This window comes from Symphalangus syndactylus, chromosome X (assembly GCF_028878055.3).
Source record: "Symphalangus syndactylus isolate Jambi chromosome X, NHGRI_mSymSyn1-v2.1_pri, whole genome shotgun sequence".
Taxonomy (NCBI): domain Eukaryota; kingdom Metazoa; phylum Chordata; class Mammalia; order Primates; family Hylobatidae; genus Symphalangus; species Symphalangus syndactylus.
Genome location: NC_072447.2, coordinates 82,948,767 through 82,969,037, shown reverse-complemented (window position 1 = coordinate 82,969,037; position 20,271 = coordinate 82,948,767). Strand labels below are relative to the sequence as shown.

Here is a 20,271-nt window from a genome sequence, read left to right as displayed (position 1 = left end):
TCCCCTCTCTCTCTCTCTCTCTCTCTCTCTTTTTTTTTTTTGTTTAGTCTAGTTAAAGATGTGTCAATTTTGTTGAACTTTTAAAGCTCCTCCAACTCTTGGTTTCATTGATTCTATTGTTTTTGTGTTTACCATTTTCAGTTTTCTCCATTATAATCTTTATTATATCCTTTATTTTGCTAGCTTTGAATTTAGTTTGTTCTTCTGTTTTAGTTCCTTAAGGTACAAAGTTAGGTCATTAATTTGGGATTATTGTTCTTTTTAAGTGTAGGCATTTACAGCCATAAATATCACACTTTCACTACATTCTATAAGATTTGGTGTGTTGTGTTTTTGTTTTCATTTATCTCAAAGTATTTTCTAATTAATTTCACGTATGATTTATTATTTGACGCATTGATTATTTAAGAGTGTGTTGCTTTGTTCTCACTAAAGTAGGGGAAGGTGAATGAAGAGTTTAATCTGTACAAAAATACAGTTGGATAGAAGAAATAAGACCTAGTGTTTGACAGATCAGTAGAATGATTCCAGTATACCATAATCTATCATATATTTCAAAATAGCCAATAAAGAATAATTTGAATGTTCCCAGCATGAAGAAAGATAAATGTTAAAATGATGAATATCCTCATTACCCTAATTTGAGTATTACATATTTTATGAATGTATCAAAATATTACAGGTACACTGAGAATATGTACATCTATAATATGCCAGTTAAAAAGTATGTATTGCTTAATTTTCCTATACATTTGAATTTTATAGTTTTCATTGTGCTGCTGATTTCTACTTTCATTCCATTGTGGTCAGGAAAATACTTTGTATGATTCCGTGATTTTACATTTATCAAGACTAGTTTTGTGGCCTAGCATATGATCTATACTGGATACTGTGCCGTGTACACTTGAGAAGAATGTGTATTCTGCTGTTGTTGGGTTAAGTGTTCCCATATGTCTTTTAGGTCTAGTTGGTTTATAGTATTGCTTCAGTCCTCTATTTTCATATTGATCTGTGTCTAGTTTTTCTATCCATAGTTGAGAGTGGGTATTGAAGTTTCCAACTATTAATGTAATACTGTCAATGTTTACTTCCTATATTTTGGGGCTCTGTTGTTAAATGTGTATATGTTTATAATTGTTACGTCTTCCTGATAGATTAACCCGTTTATCAATATATAATATTCTTTATTTCCTCTTTATTATCAATTTGTGGCTTAAACCCTATTTTGTGTAATAGTGGAGTAGCAACCCTAGCCCTCTTTTAGTTATTATTTGCATGGATGTATTTTTCTATCCATTCACTTTCAATCTATGTATATGTTTGGATCTAAGGTGATTCCATGGTAAATAGCATATAGTTTGGTCATTTTTTTTAACCCATTCTGACAATTTCTCCCTTTTCCTGGAGAATTTAACTGATTTACATTTAAAGTAATTAATGATAAAGAGGGACTTCTGCCATGTTGGCAATTTTTTTTCCGTATGTCTTATACCTTATTTTATGTTTCTGTCCCTTCCTTACTGCCTTAAAATTTTTAATAGACTTTATTTGTAGAACAATTTTAAGTTCACATCAAAATTGAGCAGAAAGCAGAGTTTCCATAGAAATTTCTCCACCTCCCCTAACACCCCCCCACAGCCTCCCTGACTATCTATATTCCACATCAGAATGGTACACTTGTTATAATCTAGGAACCTCCATTGACACATCATTATCACCCCAAATCCATAGTTTACGTTAACATTCACTTTTGGTGTTCTACATTCTACAGGTTTTAACAAATATATAATTATATATATCTACCATTATGATATCATATAAAGTATTTTCATTACCTAAAAATCCTCCATGCTCTACCCATTCATTTCTTCCTTTCACTTAACTCCTGGAAACCATTAACTGTTTTACTATCTCCATAGTTTTACCTTGTCCAGAATGTCATATATTTGGAAGCATATAGTATGTAGCCTTTGCAAATTGGCTTCTTTTACTTCATAATATGCATTTAAGATTCCTCCATGCCTTTTCGTGGCTTGATAACTCATTTCTTTTTAGTGCTAAATAATATTCCATTATATGGATATATCACAGGTTATTTATCCATTCACCTACTGAAGGACATCTTGGTTGTGTCCAAGTTTTGGAAATTATGAATAAAGCTGCTTTATACATCTCTGTGTAGGTTTCTGTGTGAACATAAGTTTTCAGTTCCTTTGGCTAAATACCAAGGAGTATGATTACTGAATTGTAGGGTAAGGGTATGTTTAGTTTTGTAAGAAACCACTAAAGTATCTTCCAAAGTAGCTGAACCATTTTACATTTCTACCAGCAATGAATGAGAGTTCCTGTTGCTCCACATCCTCGCCAGCATTTGGTGTGATTAGTGTTCTGGAGTTTCACCATTCTAATAGGTGTGTAGTGGTATCTGATTGTTGTTTTACTGCCTTATATTTTAATGAATTTTTATAGTGTACCTGTTTTGATTTTCTCTCATTTCTTTTTCAGTATATTTTTTAGTTTTTTCCTAGTGGTTACCCTAGGTATTACAATTAACACATTAACTTTTGAATAATGAAGTCTGAATTAATACCAACTTAGGTTCTTTTAACTTTTATTTTAGGTTTTGTGATACATATGTAGGTTTATTATATAGGTAGACTCGTGTCATGGCGGTTATTATGCAGATTATTTTGTCACCCAGGTATTATGCCTAGTACCCAATAATTATTTTTTCTGTTCCTCTCCCTGTTCCTACCCTTCACCTTCAAATAGGTCTGTTGTTCCCTTCTTTGTGTTGAAGAGTTCTCGTCATTTATAAGTGAGAACATGTGATATTTGGTTTGCTGCTCCTACGTTAGTTTGCTGGGATAATGGCCTCCAGCTCCATCTTTGTTCCCACAAAAGACAGAATCCCATTCTTTTCTGTGGCTGCATAATATTCCATGGTGTATATGTACCACATTTTCTTTAACGCATCAGCCACTGATGGGCATTTAGGTTGATTCCATGTCTTTGCTATTCTGAATAGTGCTGTAATGAACATTTGCCTGCATGTGTCTTTATGGTAAAATGATTTATATTCTTTTGGGTATATGCCCAGTAATGGGATTGCTGGGTCAAATGGTATTTCTGTTTTTATATCTTTGTGGAATCACCACACTGTCTTCCACAATTGTTGAGCTGATTTACACTCCTACCAGCAGTGTACAAGTGTACCCTTTACTCCACAACCTCACCAGCATCTATTATTTTTTAACTTTTTAATAGCCATTCTGAGATAGTATCTCATTATGGTTTTGATTTGCATTTCTATAATGATCAGTGATATTGACCTTTTATTCATATGCATGTTGGCCACATGTATGTCTTCTTTTGCAAAGTGTTCATGTCCTTTGCCCACATTTTGATGGGGTTGATGTTGTCTTGTAAATTTGTTTAAGTTCCTTATAGCTGCTGGATATTAGACTTTTTTCAGGTGCATAGTTTGCAAAAATTTTCTTCCATTCTGTAGGTTGTCTCCCATTCTGTAGGTTGTTTACTCTGTTGATAGTTTCTTTTGCTGACAGAAGCTCTTAAGTTTAATTAGATCCCATTCATCAATTGTTGCTTTCGTTGTGATAGCTTTTGGCATCTTTGCCAAGAACTCTTTCGCCTGTTCCTATGTGCAGGATGGTATTACCTATGTTGTCGTCCATGGTTTTTATAGTTTTGGGTTTTACATTTAAGTCTTTAATCAATCTTGAGGTGATTTTTGTATATGGTGTAATGCAGGGGTCCAGTTTCAATCTTCTGCATATGGCTAGTCAGTTATCCCAGCAACATTTATTGACTAAGGAGTCCTTTCCCCATGGCTTGCTTTTGTCAGCTTTGTCAAAGATGAGATGGGCATAGGTGTGCAGCCTTATTTCTGGGCTCTCTATTCTGTTCCTTTGGTTTATATGTCTGTTTTTGTACCAGTACCATGCTTTTTTGGTTACTGTAGCCCAGTAGTATAGTTTGAAGTCAGCTAACATGATGCACCTAACTTTGCCCTTTTTGCTTAGGATCGCCCTGGCTTTTCAGGCTCTTTTTTGCTTCCGTATGAATTTTAAAATAGTTTTTTTTTGTAGTTCTATGAAGAATCTCGTTGATAGTTTGATAAGAATGGCATTGAATTTCTAAGTTGCTTTGGAAAATATGGCCACTTTAATGATATTGATTCTTCCTGTCCATGAGTATGGGATGTTTTTCCATTTGTTTGTGTCATCACTGACTTCTCTGAACAGTGTTTTGTAATTCTCTTTGTAGAGATCTTTCACTTCCTTGTTTAGCTGTATTCTTAGGTATTTTATTGTTTATGTGGCAGTTGTGAATGGAATTACTTTCCTGATTTGGGTTTCAGCTTGTCTAGTATTGAATACCAACTTTTTAAAATTATACTTTAATTCTAGGGTACATGTGTACAACATGCAGGTTTGTTACATATGTATACATGTGCCATGTTGGTGTCCTGCACCCATTAACTTGTCGTTTACATTAGGTAATTCTCCTAATACTATCCCTCCCCCCTCCCCCTACCCCACGACAGGCCCCTGTGTGTGATGTTCCCCACCATGTGTCCAAGTGTTCTCATTGTTAAATTCCCACCTATGAGTGAGAACATGCAGTGTTTGGTTTTCCGTCCTTGCGATAGTTTGCTGAGAATGATAGTTTCCAGCTTCATCCATGTCCCTACAAAGGATGTGAACTCATCCTTTTTTATGGCTGCATAGTATTCCGTGGTGTATATGTGCCACATTTTCTTAATCCAGTCTATCATTCATGGGCATTTCGGTTGGTTCCAAGTCTTTGCTATTGTGAATAGTGCTGCAATAAACATACATGTGCATGTGTCTTTATAGTAACATGATTTATAATCCTTTGGGTATATACCCAGTAATGGGATCTCTGGGTCAAATGGTATTTCTAGTTCTAGATCCTTGAGGAATCACCACACTGTCTTCCACAATGGTTGAACTAGTTTACACTCCCACCAACAGTATAAAAGTGTTCCTCTTTCTCCACATCTTCTCCAGCACCTGTTGTTTCCTGACTTTTTAATGATTGTCATTCTAACTGGTGTGAGATGGTATCTCATTGTAATTTTGATTTGCATTTCTTTGATGGCCAGTGATGATGAGCATTTTTTCATGTATCTTTTGGCTGCATAAATGTTTTCTTTTGAGAAGTGTCTGTTCATATCCTTTGCCCACTTTTTGATGGAGTTGTTTGATTTTTTTTCTTGTAAATTTGTTTGAGTTCTTTGTAGATTCTGGATATTAGCCCTTTGTCAGATGTGTAGATTGTAAAAATTTTCTCCCATTCTGTATGTTGCCTGTTCACTCTGATGGTAGTTTCTTTTGCTGTGCAGAAGCTCTTTAGCTTAATTAGATCCCATTTGTCAACTTTGGCTTTTGTTGCCATTGCTTTTGGTGTTTTAGTCATGAGGTCCTTGCCCATGCCTATGTCCTGAATGGTATTGCCTAGGTTTTCTTCTAGGGTTTTTAAGGTTTTAGGTCTAACATTTAAGTCTTTAATTCATCTTGAATTAATTTTTTGTATAAGGTGTAAGGAAGGGATCCAGTTTCAGCTTTCTACATATGGCTAGCCAGTTTTCCCAGCACCACTTATTAAATAGGGAATCCTTTCCCCATTGCTTGTTTTTGTCAGGTTTGACAAAGATTGGATGGTTGTAGATGTGTGGTATTCTTTCTGAGGGCTCTGTTCTGTTCCATTGGTCTGTATATCTGTTTTGGTACCAGTACAATGCTGTTTTGGTTACTGTAGCCTTGTAGTATAGTTTGAAGTCAGGTAGCGTGATGCCTCCAGCTTTGTTCTTTTGGCTTAGCATTGTCTTGGCAATGTGGGCTCTTTTTTGGTTCCACATGAACTTTAAAGTAGTCTTTTGCAATTCTGTGAAGAAAGTCATTGGCAGCTTGATGGGGATGGCATTGAATCTATAAATTACCTTGGGCAGTATGGCCATTTTCACGATATTGATTCTTCCTATCCATGAGCATGGAATGTTCTTCCATTTGTTTGTGTCCTCTTTTATTTCATTGAGCAGTGGTTTGTAGTTCTCCTTGAAGAGGTCCTTCACATGCCTTGTAAGTTGGATTCCTAGGTATTTTATTCTCTTTGAAGCAATTGTGAATGGGAGTTCACTCATGATTTGACTCTCTGTTTGCCTGTTATCGGTGTATAAGAATGCTTGTTATTTTTGCACATTGATTTTATATCCTTAAACTTTGCTGAAGTTGCTTATCAGCTTAAGAAAATTTTGGGCTGAGATGATGGAGTTTTCTAAATATACAGTGATATCATCTGCAAACAGGGACAATTTGACTTTCTCTTTTCCTAATTGAATACCCTTTATTTCTTTCTCCTGCCTGATTGCCCTGGCCAGAACTTCCAATATGATGTTGAATAGGACTGGTGAGAGAGGGCATCCCTGTCTTGAGCCAGTTTCCAAAGGGAATGCTTCCAGATTTTGCCCATTCGGTATGATATTGGCTGTGGGTTTGTCATAAATAGCTCTTACTATTTTGAGATACGTTCCATCGACACCTAGTTTATTGAGAGTTTTTAGAATGAAGGGCTGTTGAATTTTTTCAAAGGCCTTTTCTGCATCTATTGAGATAATCATGTGGTTTTTGTCTTTGGTTCTGTTTATATGATGGACTAAATTTATTGATTTGCGTATGTTGAACCAGCCTTGCATCCCAGGGATGAAGCCAAGAGGATCTTGGTAGATAAGCTTTTTGATGTGCTGCTGGATTCAGTTTGCCAGTATTTTATTGAGGATTTTTGCATCAATGTTCATCAGGGATATTGGTCTAAAATTCTCTTTTTTGTTTTCCTTGTTGTGTCTCTGCCAGGCTTTGGTATCAGGATGATGTTGGCCTCATAAAATGAGTTAGGGAGGATTCCCTCTTTTACTATTGATTGGAATAGTTTCAGAAGAAATGGTCACAGCTCCCCTTTGTACCTCTGGTAGAATTTGACTGTGAATCTGTCTGGTCCTGGACTTTTTTTGGTTGGTAGACTATTAATTATTGCCTCAATTTGAGAGCCTGTTATTGGTCTATTCAGGAATTCAACTTCTTCCTGATTTAGTCTTGGGAGGGTGTATGTGTCGAGGAATTTATCCATTTCTTCTAGATTTTCTAGTTTATTTGCATAGAGGTGTTTATAGTATTCTCTGATGGTAGTTTGTATTTCTGTGGGATCGGTGGTGATATCCCCTTTATCATTTTTTTATTGCATCTATTTGATTCTTCTCTCTTTTCTTCTTTATTAGTCTTGCTGCTGCCTCGCAATTCGATCTCGGACTGCTGTACTAGCAGTGAACAAGGCTCCATGGGCGTGGGACCCACCGAGCCTGGCATGGGATATAATCTCCTGGTGTTCCGTTTGCTAAGACCATTGGAAAAGCACAGTATTAGGGTGGGAGTGTCCCGATTTTCCAGGTACGATCTGTCATAGCTTCCCTTGGCTAGGAAAGGGAATTCCCGGACCCCTTATGCTTCCTGGGTGAGGTGATGCCCTGCCCTGCTTCGGCTCACACTCCATGGGCTACACCCACCATCCAACCAGTCCCAGTGAGATGAACCTGGTACCTCAGTTGGAAATGCAGAAGTCACCCGTCTTCTGTGTTGCTCACGCTGGGAGCTATAGACTGGAGCTGTTCCTATTCAGCCATCTTGGAATGATCCTGTTGAATACCAGCTTAATTTAATAGTATACAAAACTCACCCTTTACAGCTCTGTTGCCCCCTTTATGCTGTTATTATCACAAATTACATCTTTATACATTGTATACTCCTTAACGTACATTTATCATTGTTGTTTTATGCATTTTTCCTTTTAAATTAGATAGTAAAAAGAGTTAAAAAAAAACCTAAAACACAATATTGCTTGCTTTTGTAGCTACCTATGTAGTTAACTTTAACAGTGTTCTTGTTTTTTTGTATAGCTTGGGTTACAATGAGTGCCTTTTCAGTTTTTCTAGAAACTGAAGGGCATTTGTTTTGGCATTTCTTGAAGGGCAGTTCTGCTAGTGATCAGCTCCCTCAGTTTTTGTTTATCTGGGAATGTCTTGTTTTCGCTTTCATTCTTTGAAGTATAGTGTTGCTGGACATAGAATTCTGGATATGTGTTGACAGATGTTTTTCTTTTTCTTTCAGCAATTTAAATATGACATTTCACTGCCTTCTAGCCTCTGTGGGTCCTTAAGAGAAATCAGCTGTTAGTCTTATTGTTTTTTTGTATGTAAAAAGTCACTTTTCCCATTTTCAACATTTTCTCTTTGTTTTTTTGGCAATTTGACTATAATGTGTCTGATTGTGGATATCTTTTAGTTTATTCTATTTGTAGTTCATTGCACTTCTTGGATGTTTAGATGCATATTTTTTACCAAATGTATGAAATTTTTTAGCCATCATTTTTTCAAACACTCTTTCTGTTTTTCCTCTCTTTCCTCTCACTTTGGAAGCCCCGTTATGTGTATATTAGTATGTTAGGATATAGGCTGTGTATTAGAGTGTAGGCTCTATTGTTGTATATAGTAGAGTGTAGGTGGCTGTCCTCATAGCCTCTGCTGATCTGGGATGTGGAGGATGGTAGGCAGCCACTTTAAAATGTCACAGTATCCTCTTACTACAAAGCATCAGTTCTTTTCTTCACCAAGTCTTCCTCTCTGGTTATTGCAACAATTTTACTAGATTCCAGAGTTCTGCAAAAGTTTATTCTGACAGTTTTTGCCAGCTCATTAGTTGCTTTTGAGGAGGGATATAAGTCTGGAGTACTCTCAGTTTTGGTGCCCAATAGTATCCATTCTGAGATTAAAAAATAAAAATAGCTGTGATATAATTCTACTCTAAAGGTAGAAATTCTCCAAAGAGAGAAGAAATAGAAACTGATCAGGCAGAAAAAAAAAAAAAAAAAAACAGAAGAAACATTTTCTAGAAACCAAGTTTCTGTAGAGGTAAAAGTATCCATTCAAGCCTGTAGGAATCATGGTATTACCACATCTAAAACAATTTTATGTCATTCATATGACAAACAGTTAAATGTATCACACCTGACTAGTAACTTGTTGTAACAAACTCCTAGTATAACTCCAATGGTTTTAAAACCTAACTCAGAATCACCTGCTGAGGTTTTCAAATACAAATTTCTGCACCTCCACCCAAAGATTTGTTATGTGAAGAGAGCCCTGGAATCTATATTTTTATTATGCTTCCTAAGTAAGTATTACAATCATCCAGGTTTGAGAGGGACTACCTTAAAAATAAATGAATGGCTGGTGTAAATTTTTCAAAGAAGTAAAGAGTGACCTGATTAGCTTACTTTCAACAGAAAACACTCAGAAATGTGTCTCAGTTCCCTATTTCAAACTCTACCCTCTCCTAACCTAGAATCTAAGAAACATCTAACAGAAAAAGTGGGGGGGGAATCAAAATTATTCATTTTGACACTGAATAAATTATTTTAATACTATCATATGTAACTCTGGGAACCATAACATTTTGTTTAGTCAGGTTACATTTTACAGTAAGTTTAGGACAAAACAAGTCTGAATTTTTAATTCAGACTTGTTTTGTCCTAAACTTACTGTAAAATGTAACCTGACTAAACAATTTATTTTTGTGGAAACATGATTATAAATTGCTAACAATAATTAAGTACTTACGTGCAAAGCACCCAAGTGCTTTACACATATTTTATTACTTAATCCTTGTAACAATCTGATAACATAACCAATTTTATCTTCATTTTACAGATGAGGAAACTGAGGCACACACTGATTAATTAACTTAACCAAGGTCACAGAATAAGTGTCAAGAGCCAAAATATGAATACATGCCAAAGTATATGCTGTGCATCATTATAATAAACTCCCTTCGCAAAAATGTCATTCGTTAAAGAAGAACTTCATGTTGTAAGTGAGCGCTCATCTCACTAGATATTTTCAGACTTCATACTCTCCTTTCACAAGTCCCTTTTGAACTCCACTAATTCTGTAGCCACTAGCCACATATGGCTATTAAACACTTGAAATGTGTCATCTGGATTCAGATATTCTGGAAGAATAAAATATACACCAGCATTCCAAAACTTAGTGAAAAAAAGAATATAAACTATCACAATAATTTTTATGTGGATAACATGTTGAAGATTCTGGATATTAACCCTTTGTCATATGAGTAGATGGCAAAAATTTTCTCCCATTCTGTAGGTTGCCTGTTCACTCTGATGGTAGTTTCTTTTGCTGTGCAGAAGATCTTTAGTTGAATTAGATCCCATTTGTCAATTTTGGCTTTTGTTGCCATTGCTTTTGGTGTTTTAGACATGAAGTCCTTGCCCATGCCTAGGTCCTGAATGGTATTGCCTAGGTTTTCTTCTAGGGTTTTTATGGTTTTAGGTCTAATATCCAGAATCTACAAAGAACTCAAACAAATTTACAAGAAAAAAACAAACAACCCCATCAAAAAGTGGGCGAAGGACATGAACAGACACTTCTCAAAAGAAGACATTTATGCAGCCAAAAGACACATGAAAAAATGCTCATCATCACTGGCCATCAGAGAAATGCAAATCAAAACCACAGTGAGATACCATCTCACACCAGTTAGAATGGCGTTCATTAAAAAGCCAGGAAACAACAGGTGCTGGAGAGGATGTGGAGAAATAGAAACACTTTTACACTGTTGGTGGGACTGTAAACTAGTTCAACCATTGTGGAAGACAGTGTGGCGATTCCTCAAGGATCTAGAAGTAGAAATACCATTTGACCCAGCCATCACATTACTGGGTATATATCCAAAGGATTATAAATCATGCTGCTATAAAGACACATGCACACGTATGTTTATTGCGGCACTATTCAGAATAGCAAAGACTTGGAACTAACCCAAATGTCCATCAATGATAGACTAGATTAAGAAAATGTGGCACATATACACCATGGAATACTATGCAGCCATATAAGAGGATGAGTTCATGTCCTTTGTAGGGACGTGGATGAAACTGGAAACCATCATTCTCAGCAAATTATCACAAGGACAAAAAAACCAAACACTGCATGTTCTCACTCATAGATGGGAATTGAACAATGAGAACACATGGACACAGGAAGGGGAACATCACACACTGGGGCCTGTTGTGGGGTGGGGGGAGGGGGGACGGATAGCATTAGGCGATATACCTAATGTAAATGATAAGTTAATGGGTGCAGAACACCAACATGGCACATGTATACATATGCAATGAACCTACATGTTGTGCACATGTACCCTAGAACTTAAAGTATAATTTAAAAAAACATGTTCAAATGAAAATATTTTGATATATTGGTAAAATATATTTTTTAAATTGAGTTTACTTGGCATTCTTTAACTTTTTAAAAAATGTTCCTACTAGAAAATTTAAACTACCTGGCTCACATCATTTCTATTGGATCGCACTGCTGTAGAGTTTCTTCAGTGTCCTTTCTACGATTTTTGACCATTTACATCTAGCCCCAAATTAGGATTTTTCTACTTGTATACTTCTGTGAACCCTACAATATGCATCTATTTAAAGGAAATTATAAACTATGCTTTGGTTTTAACACTGGTTGTCTGTGATGAAAAACTATTCCATATATACCATCCTTCCTTAATTTTTCTCCATACCTACTTGCAAAGAGTCAGTAAATAATGAAAGAAAAAAGGAGAGACAGTGCAAAAAGCTATTTGATGATAACTCCAATAATTTCACCCCTACTAGTGAATGAAACTTAAACAGAGAAGGTGTATAATTACATGTATCTCCACATCACTCTAAAATCTGCACGCCAAGTTACCCATAGAATGGCTAAATGTACACTTACCCATGAGATTTGTGATAACAGATTCATTTTGTAAAAGTTTGTTGTGATTCTTGCAACATTTTCATTTTAAATATGACTGAAATATTCTAGCCTCTTTCTTTAATAGTGCAAAAGGCATTATTGGAAAAAATACAGGAAAGGCAGAAGTACCAAGATAAGTGCCACATCTTTTAGAATAGATGTCCTTTTGTCCTAAAAAGTATGTAATTTCCAAAAGGGAAGTTTGCAAAAAAAAATATTTTCCGTTGTACTTACTTCCTACACAATTTCAGAGGTAATAGACTTTACACGTCAATTCAACTTCCAAACTAATGTCTGAATATCCTCTACAACATTTCCAAATGTATGTAATGGGAAACACTTTTTCCCAAAGCTGCTAGTCATTGTCATCATCATTATCGTTGTCATTATTTTTGTTAATACTGAGCTAAAATGTGCTAACCTGCAGCTTTAACCTATTAGTTCTATTTCTGCCCTCTGCTCTTGGGTCATATAAACCAATCCCATTTGCACTTAAAAGTTCTGCAGTTATTTACAGATAGCTGTTCCCCACCTGGAGAATTCCCCGGCTCCCACTCCTTCTTCTGTATACACGTCTCGTCTCACTATCTACAAGTACTAAGTAATTTTCCCTCACCCACAGTACTTTAGCAAGTAGCCAAGCAAATGGGAGTTAGGACCTCCACTTCTTATTTAGCTGCAAGTATTCAGCCAGGGATAGGAAACATACCAAACAGCAATTTATCAGCTCCTCCTTATTAATATTGGTCTCCAAGAAACTCTGCTTTCTCTCTCACTTCATTTTAAAGTTTTTTTAAAAAAAAATGTTACTAGTCCGATTCAGGGCCTAGTGGAACCAATGCAGTCATGCAGCATGTACGTACAAAATCATGAAGTCCCAGGTTGACTGATCAATGCTTCATTTCCACTTCCAATTGTATTGGGAAAGTAGAGTATGCACCTCTTTCAAGCATTATTAACCAGTATTGATTGTTTAACTGGAAAACAACAACAACAAGGAGTTGGTATCAAACTTCAAGCAGACTCATTAGAAAAAAGAAAAACATTGTCTTGTCAGATTTTTAACACAGGTGAAATGTAACCATAGTAACAAATCCATTCAAATAATCATGAAAAGGAAAATTTTTAAGACTCAATAAAATAGATATGTGAAGAAAAAAAGAAAGTATGACTGATGAAAGGCCTGAAGAAATAGCCCTTAGAACATAGTCTCATTCTCTGTTTGGACTTTTTCCCTATTTTTCTGATCCTTAACTGTTGATCATTTTGTATGAAAACCATCTTTTGTTTGTTTTGTTTGTTTACCAACATGGCACATGTATACATATGTAACAAACCTGCACGTTGTGCACATGTACCCTAAAACTTAAAGTATAGCAATAATAAAAAAGAAAAGAAAGCATGTTTACATATGCCTTTTATTGCTGGATCTCTACCCAGCTAATTAGAGCCCAATGGAGAAAGAAACATTGAAAATCATCTTGATTAAGCAGCTTCTCATGATTGAAAGCCTTGCTGAAGGTTTAAGAGAAAGGAAGATAGCAAAAGATGGAATGTAATCACCCTTGGCTTCCCTTATCTTTGGCTAGTGGTTTCCTAAAGTACTATTATATAAATTACTCAAATGATGCTGTGGAAAATGAGTTAGACAAGACTTTTTAAATATAACTAATCTCTCTCTCTCTCTCTCTCTGTCTCTCTCATCCATCTCTGTCTGTCTCTCTCTCTCTCTCTTTCTTTCTCCTGTCTCTTCACAGTGACTGTTTTGAGCCCAGCAGAAAAAGGTAAGATGATGTTGGAAATCGTATTGATCAGGACTGTGTACTTTTTTTCATCTAAAAGTAAATAACATAAAAGCCTATAGACTGAGCAATTTTCCCAGGAATACACTTGGGTGAGGAGAAAGTTTAGAATGATGCTTTTCAGGAAGCTTACCCAGAGATAGAAAAAAACATCTTCAGTGTCCCCTTTGGCTGTAGGACAAGAATTGGAAATTATCAGGATTTATGACAGAGAAGGACACAGTTAAGCACTCTGTCTGACATAGTGACCCTAGGCTGTCTCTTTGTTCAACACTGTTGTCCTAGGTATGTTGCCTTTCTACCCAGTCCATCTCCTCTTTAAGGCATGGAGTAAAGGCCCCAGAAGAGACTTTAAAGGCTAACTCCTTTACCATCACAGTTCCAGTATATTTATTGTATTCCTCTCTGCTCCTCACCACCATCTTGGCTTGACCTGCAAAATATACTACCTTTCTAAAGAGATTGTGGCATTTTCCATTTAAAAAAGTGTAAGCTAATCATTAGTCTTAATAAACCTTTAGCTTTACATTATTTTATCAGTAATAACCGTGAGTGTTTATGTACCCACTTTATATAGCCAGTTTTAATTCTCACTTCAGGGGAATTAATTGTTATAATTTGTTAACCTACCTAGCATTCATATTATGCTGTTTTAAAGCTCCAGTTTGCTGTTATTCATTCAACAGAGGCATTGGCTGTAGAGGCAAGAGAGCAGAGTGGTTAGAAGACAGTAGACCATAGTATACAAAAGTGTGAGTTCTGTAGCTAGACTGTCTGAATTCAAATCCTGGCTCTGCTATTTCCTAGTAAATTATTTTACCTCTTTGTGTTCATTTTATTCATGTATACAATAAAAATGATAACACTACCTATTACATAGAAGTGTCAAAATATAATGAGTAAATGTATGTAGAGCACTTAGAACAGTGGTAAACAGAACGTACTGGTGATTCAGTACATGTTTCCTACCATTATTACAATATTAGAGCAAGTCTTGAGTTGCCTCTTATTCTTATGCATGACCCTTAAGGTCAGAGATCATCTTCTGAATAAAATATTGAATAATTGTATATAAATATTTTCCACAATAAATTTTCAAGACAAATTGAGTAGAGGCTTAGATGATTAGATGATACTGTACCATAATAGGAATAATGGCATAAGCCAGTGAGACTTGACTAGAAACAGACTCATAGTCTAATGACTATCTGGGGTCCCTTCTAATCCTGTGGATCTGTGACAGATCTGGGATGATCTGGAGCTTAGGAATTTGGTAGAGTCCAGGGATGGGGTGATGATTAAGAGATGAATTTAGGAATGAGATGAACATTAGGCATGATCCATCAGACGATTCACATATAATCAAGAATAATGCATTGCCCACAGTTGCTCATCTTCAAATTATATTTTCACAATTCTATGTAATAGGTTTCAAATTATACTGCACTATTAAAGTAAAACACAATACAGTATATGACTGCCAGTAGGAACATTATTTGGCATTGGCAAAGAAAACAAAAAGCAGTGAAATTAAAGCCTCAAATCACATAAACTTTCAGTCTCCAAAGCTTAAGAAAACCATAGTCAAACACTGCAAAAGTTTTCCCATTTCTTATTTACTTATAATGATTCCTCTACTGGCTTGTAGAGTGTCTCCCTAAAATTCACATCCACCTGGAACTTGAAAATATGACCTTATTTGGAAAGATGGTCTTTTCAGATATAATCAAGTTAAGATAAGGCCATACTAGATTCAAGTGAGCCCTAATACAGTAATTGGTATCCTTATATGAAGAGGGAAATTTGGATACACAGACACATACAGAGAGAGGACAGCCATATGAAAATGGAGACAGAGGCTGGAGTTATGCTGCCACAAGCCAAGTAACACTATGGATTGCCAGCAACCTCCAGAAACTAGGAAGAGGCAAAGAAGGATACTCACCTGAGCATTTCAGCAAGAGTATGGTCCTGCCTACACCTTGATTTCAGACTTCTAGCTTCCAGAACTCTGAGAGAATAAATTTCTCTTATTTTAAGCCACCCAGCTTGTGGTCATTTATTACCACAGCCCTAGGAAACTAATACAATTCCTGATAAATTTCACTCTCTAATGCACTGTTAAAAAGCATTGTATCCGTAGCAAATAACCAGACTTTGGTGTTACATCTACCTCGGATCAAGTATTAACTTTGCCGCTTACTATATATGTGATCTTGGGGAACTTAACTTCTCTAAGTTTCACTTTCTTCCTCTGTGATCTTTCATGGTTATTTTGAGCAGTAATGAGATTATCTATGTAAGTCTCTTGGTATAGTGCCTGACACATGATAAATACAAAATAATAGTTAATAGTATTATGATTATGATTTTTATTGTTATTAACATTGGAGAGGATCTGAAAGATCTTTCTTCTAAGAAGCATAACATATTTCAGGATTATAATTCCTTATGACTACTTTTGTGAATAGATTGTCAAAATCCATACATTTGTATTTTATAGGGAGAACAATTGAGAACCAAAGAAGTAAAATATATTGACCTAGTTATGCTGATTCTACTGCACAGAAAGGACTAAAGCTCAGGTCATCTGAATCATAATCCTGAATATTTTATATATATATATATATATATATATATATATATATATATATATATATATAAATCTGCCTTGGTTTTGCAGGATTCAGATACTCTTTTTTTATTTTTTAATTTTTGTGGATAGATAGTAGGTGTATATATTTAGGGGGTACATGAGATATTTTGATATGGGCATACAATGTGTAATAATCACATCAGGGTAAATGGGATATCCATCACTTCAAACATTTATTATTTCTCTGTATTATAAATATTCCAGTTATACCATTTAGTTATTTTTAAATATACAACAAAATATTGTTGACTGTTGTCACCCTGTTGTGCCATCAAATACTAGATCTTTTTTAAATATGTGAGTTCATATGTTTTCCCACAGATCATACTTTAAAAAACATGATAATGTATTTATTTTGATTTCATAAATATATTGCATAGATGATTTCATTCAGCATCATACTATCCATATTTTGAAGATCATGACTGGGAAACCTTCCCTCCTCCACCCTTGAAGTAAAAATCTGGGATGATCTGGAGCTTAGGGATTTAGTAGAGTCCAGGGATGAGGTGATGATTAAGAGATAAATTTAGGAATGATATGAACTTTAGGCATGATCCATCAGATGATGCACATATAATTAAAATAATGCATTGCCCACAGTTGCTCTTCTGCAAAAAGGTCCATTAATCATTTTAAACAAAAGTTCAACTAATCTAATAATTAATTTGCATTTTAAATGGTTTGCATACTAAATTTTCTGATTTCATTCATAAAACGGTTGTAATTATTTACCTTTTCAGAAATAAATGTAATTTCTAAATAACAGAACTGTTATGGGTCAACTTGTGTCCTCTCAAAATTCATCTGTTTAAGCCCTTACTTTCAGTACTTCAGAATGTGACTATTTGTATAAGGTCTTTAAAGAGGTAGTTAAGTTAAAATGAGGTCAACTAGGGTGGGCCATAATCCAGTCTGATGTCCTTATAGGGAAAGGAAATCTGGACACAGATAGGTACAGAAGGAAGACCATGTGAAGACACAGGGAGAAGATGACTATCTACATGCCAAGGAGAGGGGCCTTCAAAGTGGCCAATCCTGCTGACACTTTTATCTTGGACTTCTAACCTCCAGAATTGTGAGACAATAAATTTCTGCCATTTAGAGACCCAGTCTCTGTTACTTTATTATGACAGCCCTAGCAAACTGATACAATAATATAATATTAGGTTTCCATTGGAAAATCCAAAGTGTAGAAATATCTGCTTCTAACAAAAGCAAAAATTGGCAAATGGGATCTAATTAAACTGAAGAGCTTCTGCACAGCAAAAGAAACTATCAACAAAGTAAACAACCTACAGAATGGGAGACAACCTACAGAATGGAAGAAAATTTTTGCAAACTATGCGCTCGAAAAAAGTCTAATATCCAGCAGCTGTAAAGAACTTAAACAAATTTATAAGAGAACATCAAATAATCCCATTAAAAAGTGGGCAAAGGGCATGAACAATTTTCAAAAGAAAACATACATGTGGCCAACAAATATGAATAAAAGCTCAATATCACTGATCATTACAGAACTGCAAATCAAAACCACAATGAGATACCATCTCAGAATGGCTACTATTAAAAAGTCAAAAAATAACAGATGCTGGTGAGATTGTGGAGAAAAGGGAACACTTACACACTGTTGGCGGGAGTGCAAGTTAGTTCAACAATTGTGGAAGACAGCATGGTGATTCCTCGAAGACCTAAAAACAGAAATACCATTCAACCCAGCAGTCCCATTACTGGGTATATATTCCCCGAGTGATATAAATCATTTTACCATAAGGACACATGCAGGCAAGTGATCATTGCAGCACTATTCATAATAGCAAAGATGTGGAATCAACCTAAATGCCCATCAGTGACAGACTGGATAAAGAATATCTGGTACATAACACACCATGAAGTACTGTGCAGCTATAGAAAAGAATGAAATCATGTCTTTTGTGGGAACATGGATGGGGCTGGAGGCTATTATCTTTACTGAACAGAAAACAAAATACCACATGTTCTCACTTATAAGTGGGAGATAAATGATGAGAACTCATGAACCATGAAGAAGAGAATAACAGACACTGGGTTCTACTTGAGGATGGAGAGTGGGAGGAGGCAGAGGAACAGAAAAAAATAACGATTGGATACTAAGATTAATAATACCTGGGTGACAAAATAATCTGTACAACAAACCCCTTTGACACAAGTTTACCTATATAAGAAACCTTCACATGTGCCCCCGAACCTAAAATAAAAGTTTAAAAATAAAATAAAGATCTGCTTTGTGTCAGATTCTCAATTATACTAACCTTAATTTATTGGTATTATATTAAACATCAGGAAGGTGAGAGGGCACTGAGAGTAAAACCTCTGGGCTACAGTATGATCTTTTAGACTCACCTCTAGACTGCATAGGAAATCTTCAGGTTGGTTTTAATTAGTTATCTCAGTGATCTCAATAATATATTATTTTATATTTATTATTGTAGAATTACTTTATAATTAAGGTTTAGAGATCAGATAAAAGCCTCCCTTAGATGCTAACCCACTCCTAAAAGACATTTAAATATAGATATTTTTGTTACAAAAATATTTATGGGCATCATGCTACCTGACTTCAAACTATATTACAAGGCTACAGTAACCAAAACAGCATGGTACTGGTACTACAACAGAGACATAGATCAATGGATCAGAACAGAGCCCTCAGAAATAATGCCACGTATCTACAACTATCTGATCTTTGACAAACCTGACAAAAAAAAGCAATGGGAAAAGGATTCACTATTTAATAAATGGTGCTGGGAAAACTGGCTAGCCATATGTAGAAAGCTGAAACTGGATCCCTTCCTTACACCTTATACAAAAATTAATTCAAGATGGATTAAAGACTTCAATGTTAGACCTAAAACCATAAAAACCCTAGAAGAAAACCTAGGCAATACCATTCAGGACATAGGCATGGGCAAGGACTTCATGTCTAAAACACCAAAACCAATGGCAACAAAAGCAAAAATTGACAAATGGGAACTAATTAAACTAAAGAGCTTCTGCACAGCAAAAGAAACTACCATCAGAGTGAACAGGCAACCTACAAAATGGGAGAAAATTTTCGCAACCTCCTCATCTGACAAAGGGCTAATATCCAGAATCTACAATGAACTCAACAAATTTACAAGAAAAAAACAAACAACCCCATCAAAAAGTGAGCGAAGGACATGAACAGACACTTCTCAAAACAAGACATTTATGCAGCCAAAAAACACATGAAAAAATGTTCATCATCACTGCCATCAGAGAAATGCAAATCAAAACCACAATGAGATACCATCTCACACGAGTTAGAATGGCCATCATTAAAAAGTCAGGAAACAACAGGTGCTGGAGAGAATGTGGAGAAATAGGAACACTTTTACACCGTTGGTGGGATTGTAAACTAGTTCAACCATTGTGGAAGTCAGTGTGGCGATTCCTCAGGGATCTAGAACTAGAAATACCATTTGACCTAGCCATCCCATTACTGGGTATATACCCAAAGGATTATAAATCATGCTGCTATAAAGACACATGCACACGTATGTTTACTGCAGCACTATTCACAATAGCAAAGACTTGGAACCAACCCAAATGTCCAACAACAGTAGACTGGATTAAGAAAATGTGGCACATATACACCATGGAATACTATGCAGCCATAAAAAATGATGGGTTCATGTCCTTTGTAGGGACATGGATGAAACTGGAAACCATCATTCTCAGTAAACTATCACAAGGACAAAAAACCAAACACCGCTTGTTCTCACTCATAGGTGGGAATTAAACAATGAGAACACGTGGACACAGGAAGGGGAACATCCCACTCCAGGGACTGTTGTGGGGTGGGGGGAGTGGGGAGGGACAGCGTTAGGAGATATAAC

General features: G+C 35.7%; 1 protein-coding gene across 6 annotated transcripts in view; it reads left to right on the top strand.

The window, feature by feature from the left end:
- ZDHHC15 (zinc finger DHHC-type palmitoyltransferase 15) overlaps window positions 1–20,271 on the top strand; it is a 258,275-nt gene that overhangs the window by 14,475 nt on the left and 223,529 nt on the right. For 4 of the 6 annotated variants that reach the window (XM_063634713.1, XM_063634711.1, XM_055269487.2 and 1 more), the window contains exon 2: window positions 13,672–13,698. The exons of the other annotated variants lie outside the window; for them this stretch is intronic. In XM_063634713.1, coding sequence (XP_063490783.1) covers window positions 13,672–13,698 — 27 coding nt within the window. The remainder of the gene's footprint in view (window positions 1–13,671; window positions 13,699–20,271) is intronic. 6 annotated transcript variants of the gene reach the window in all.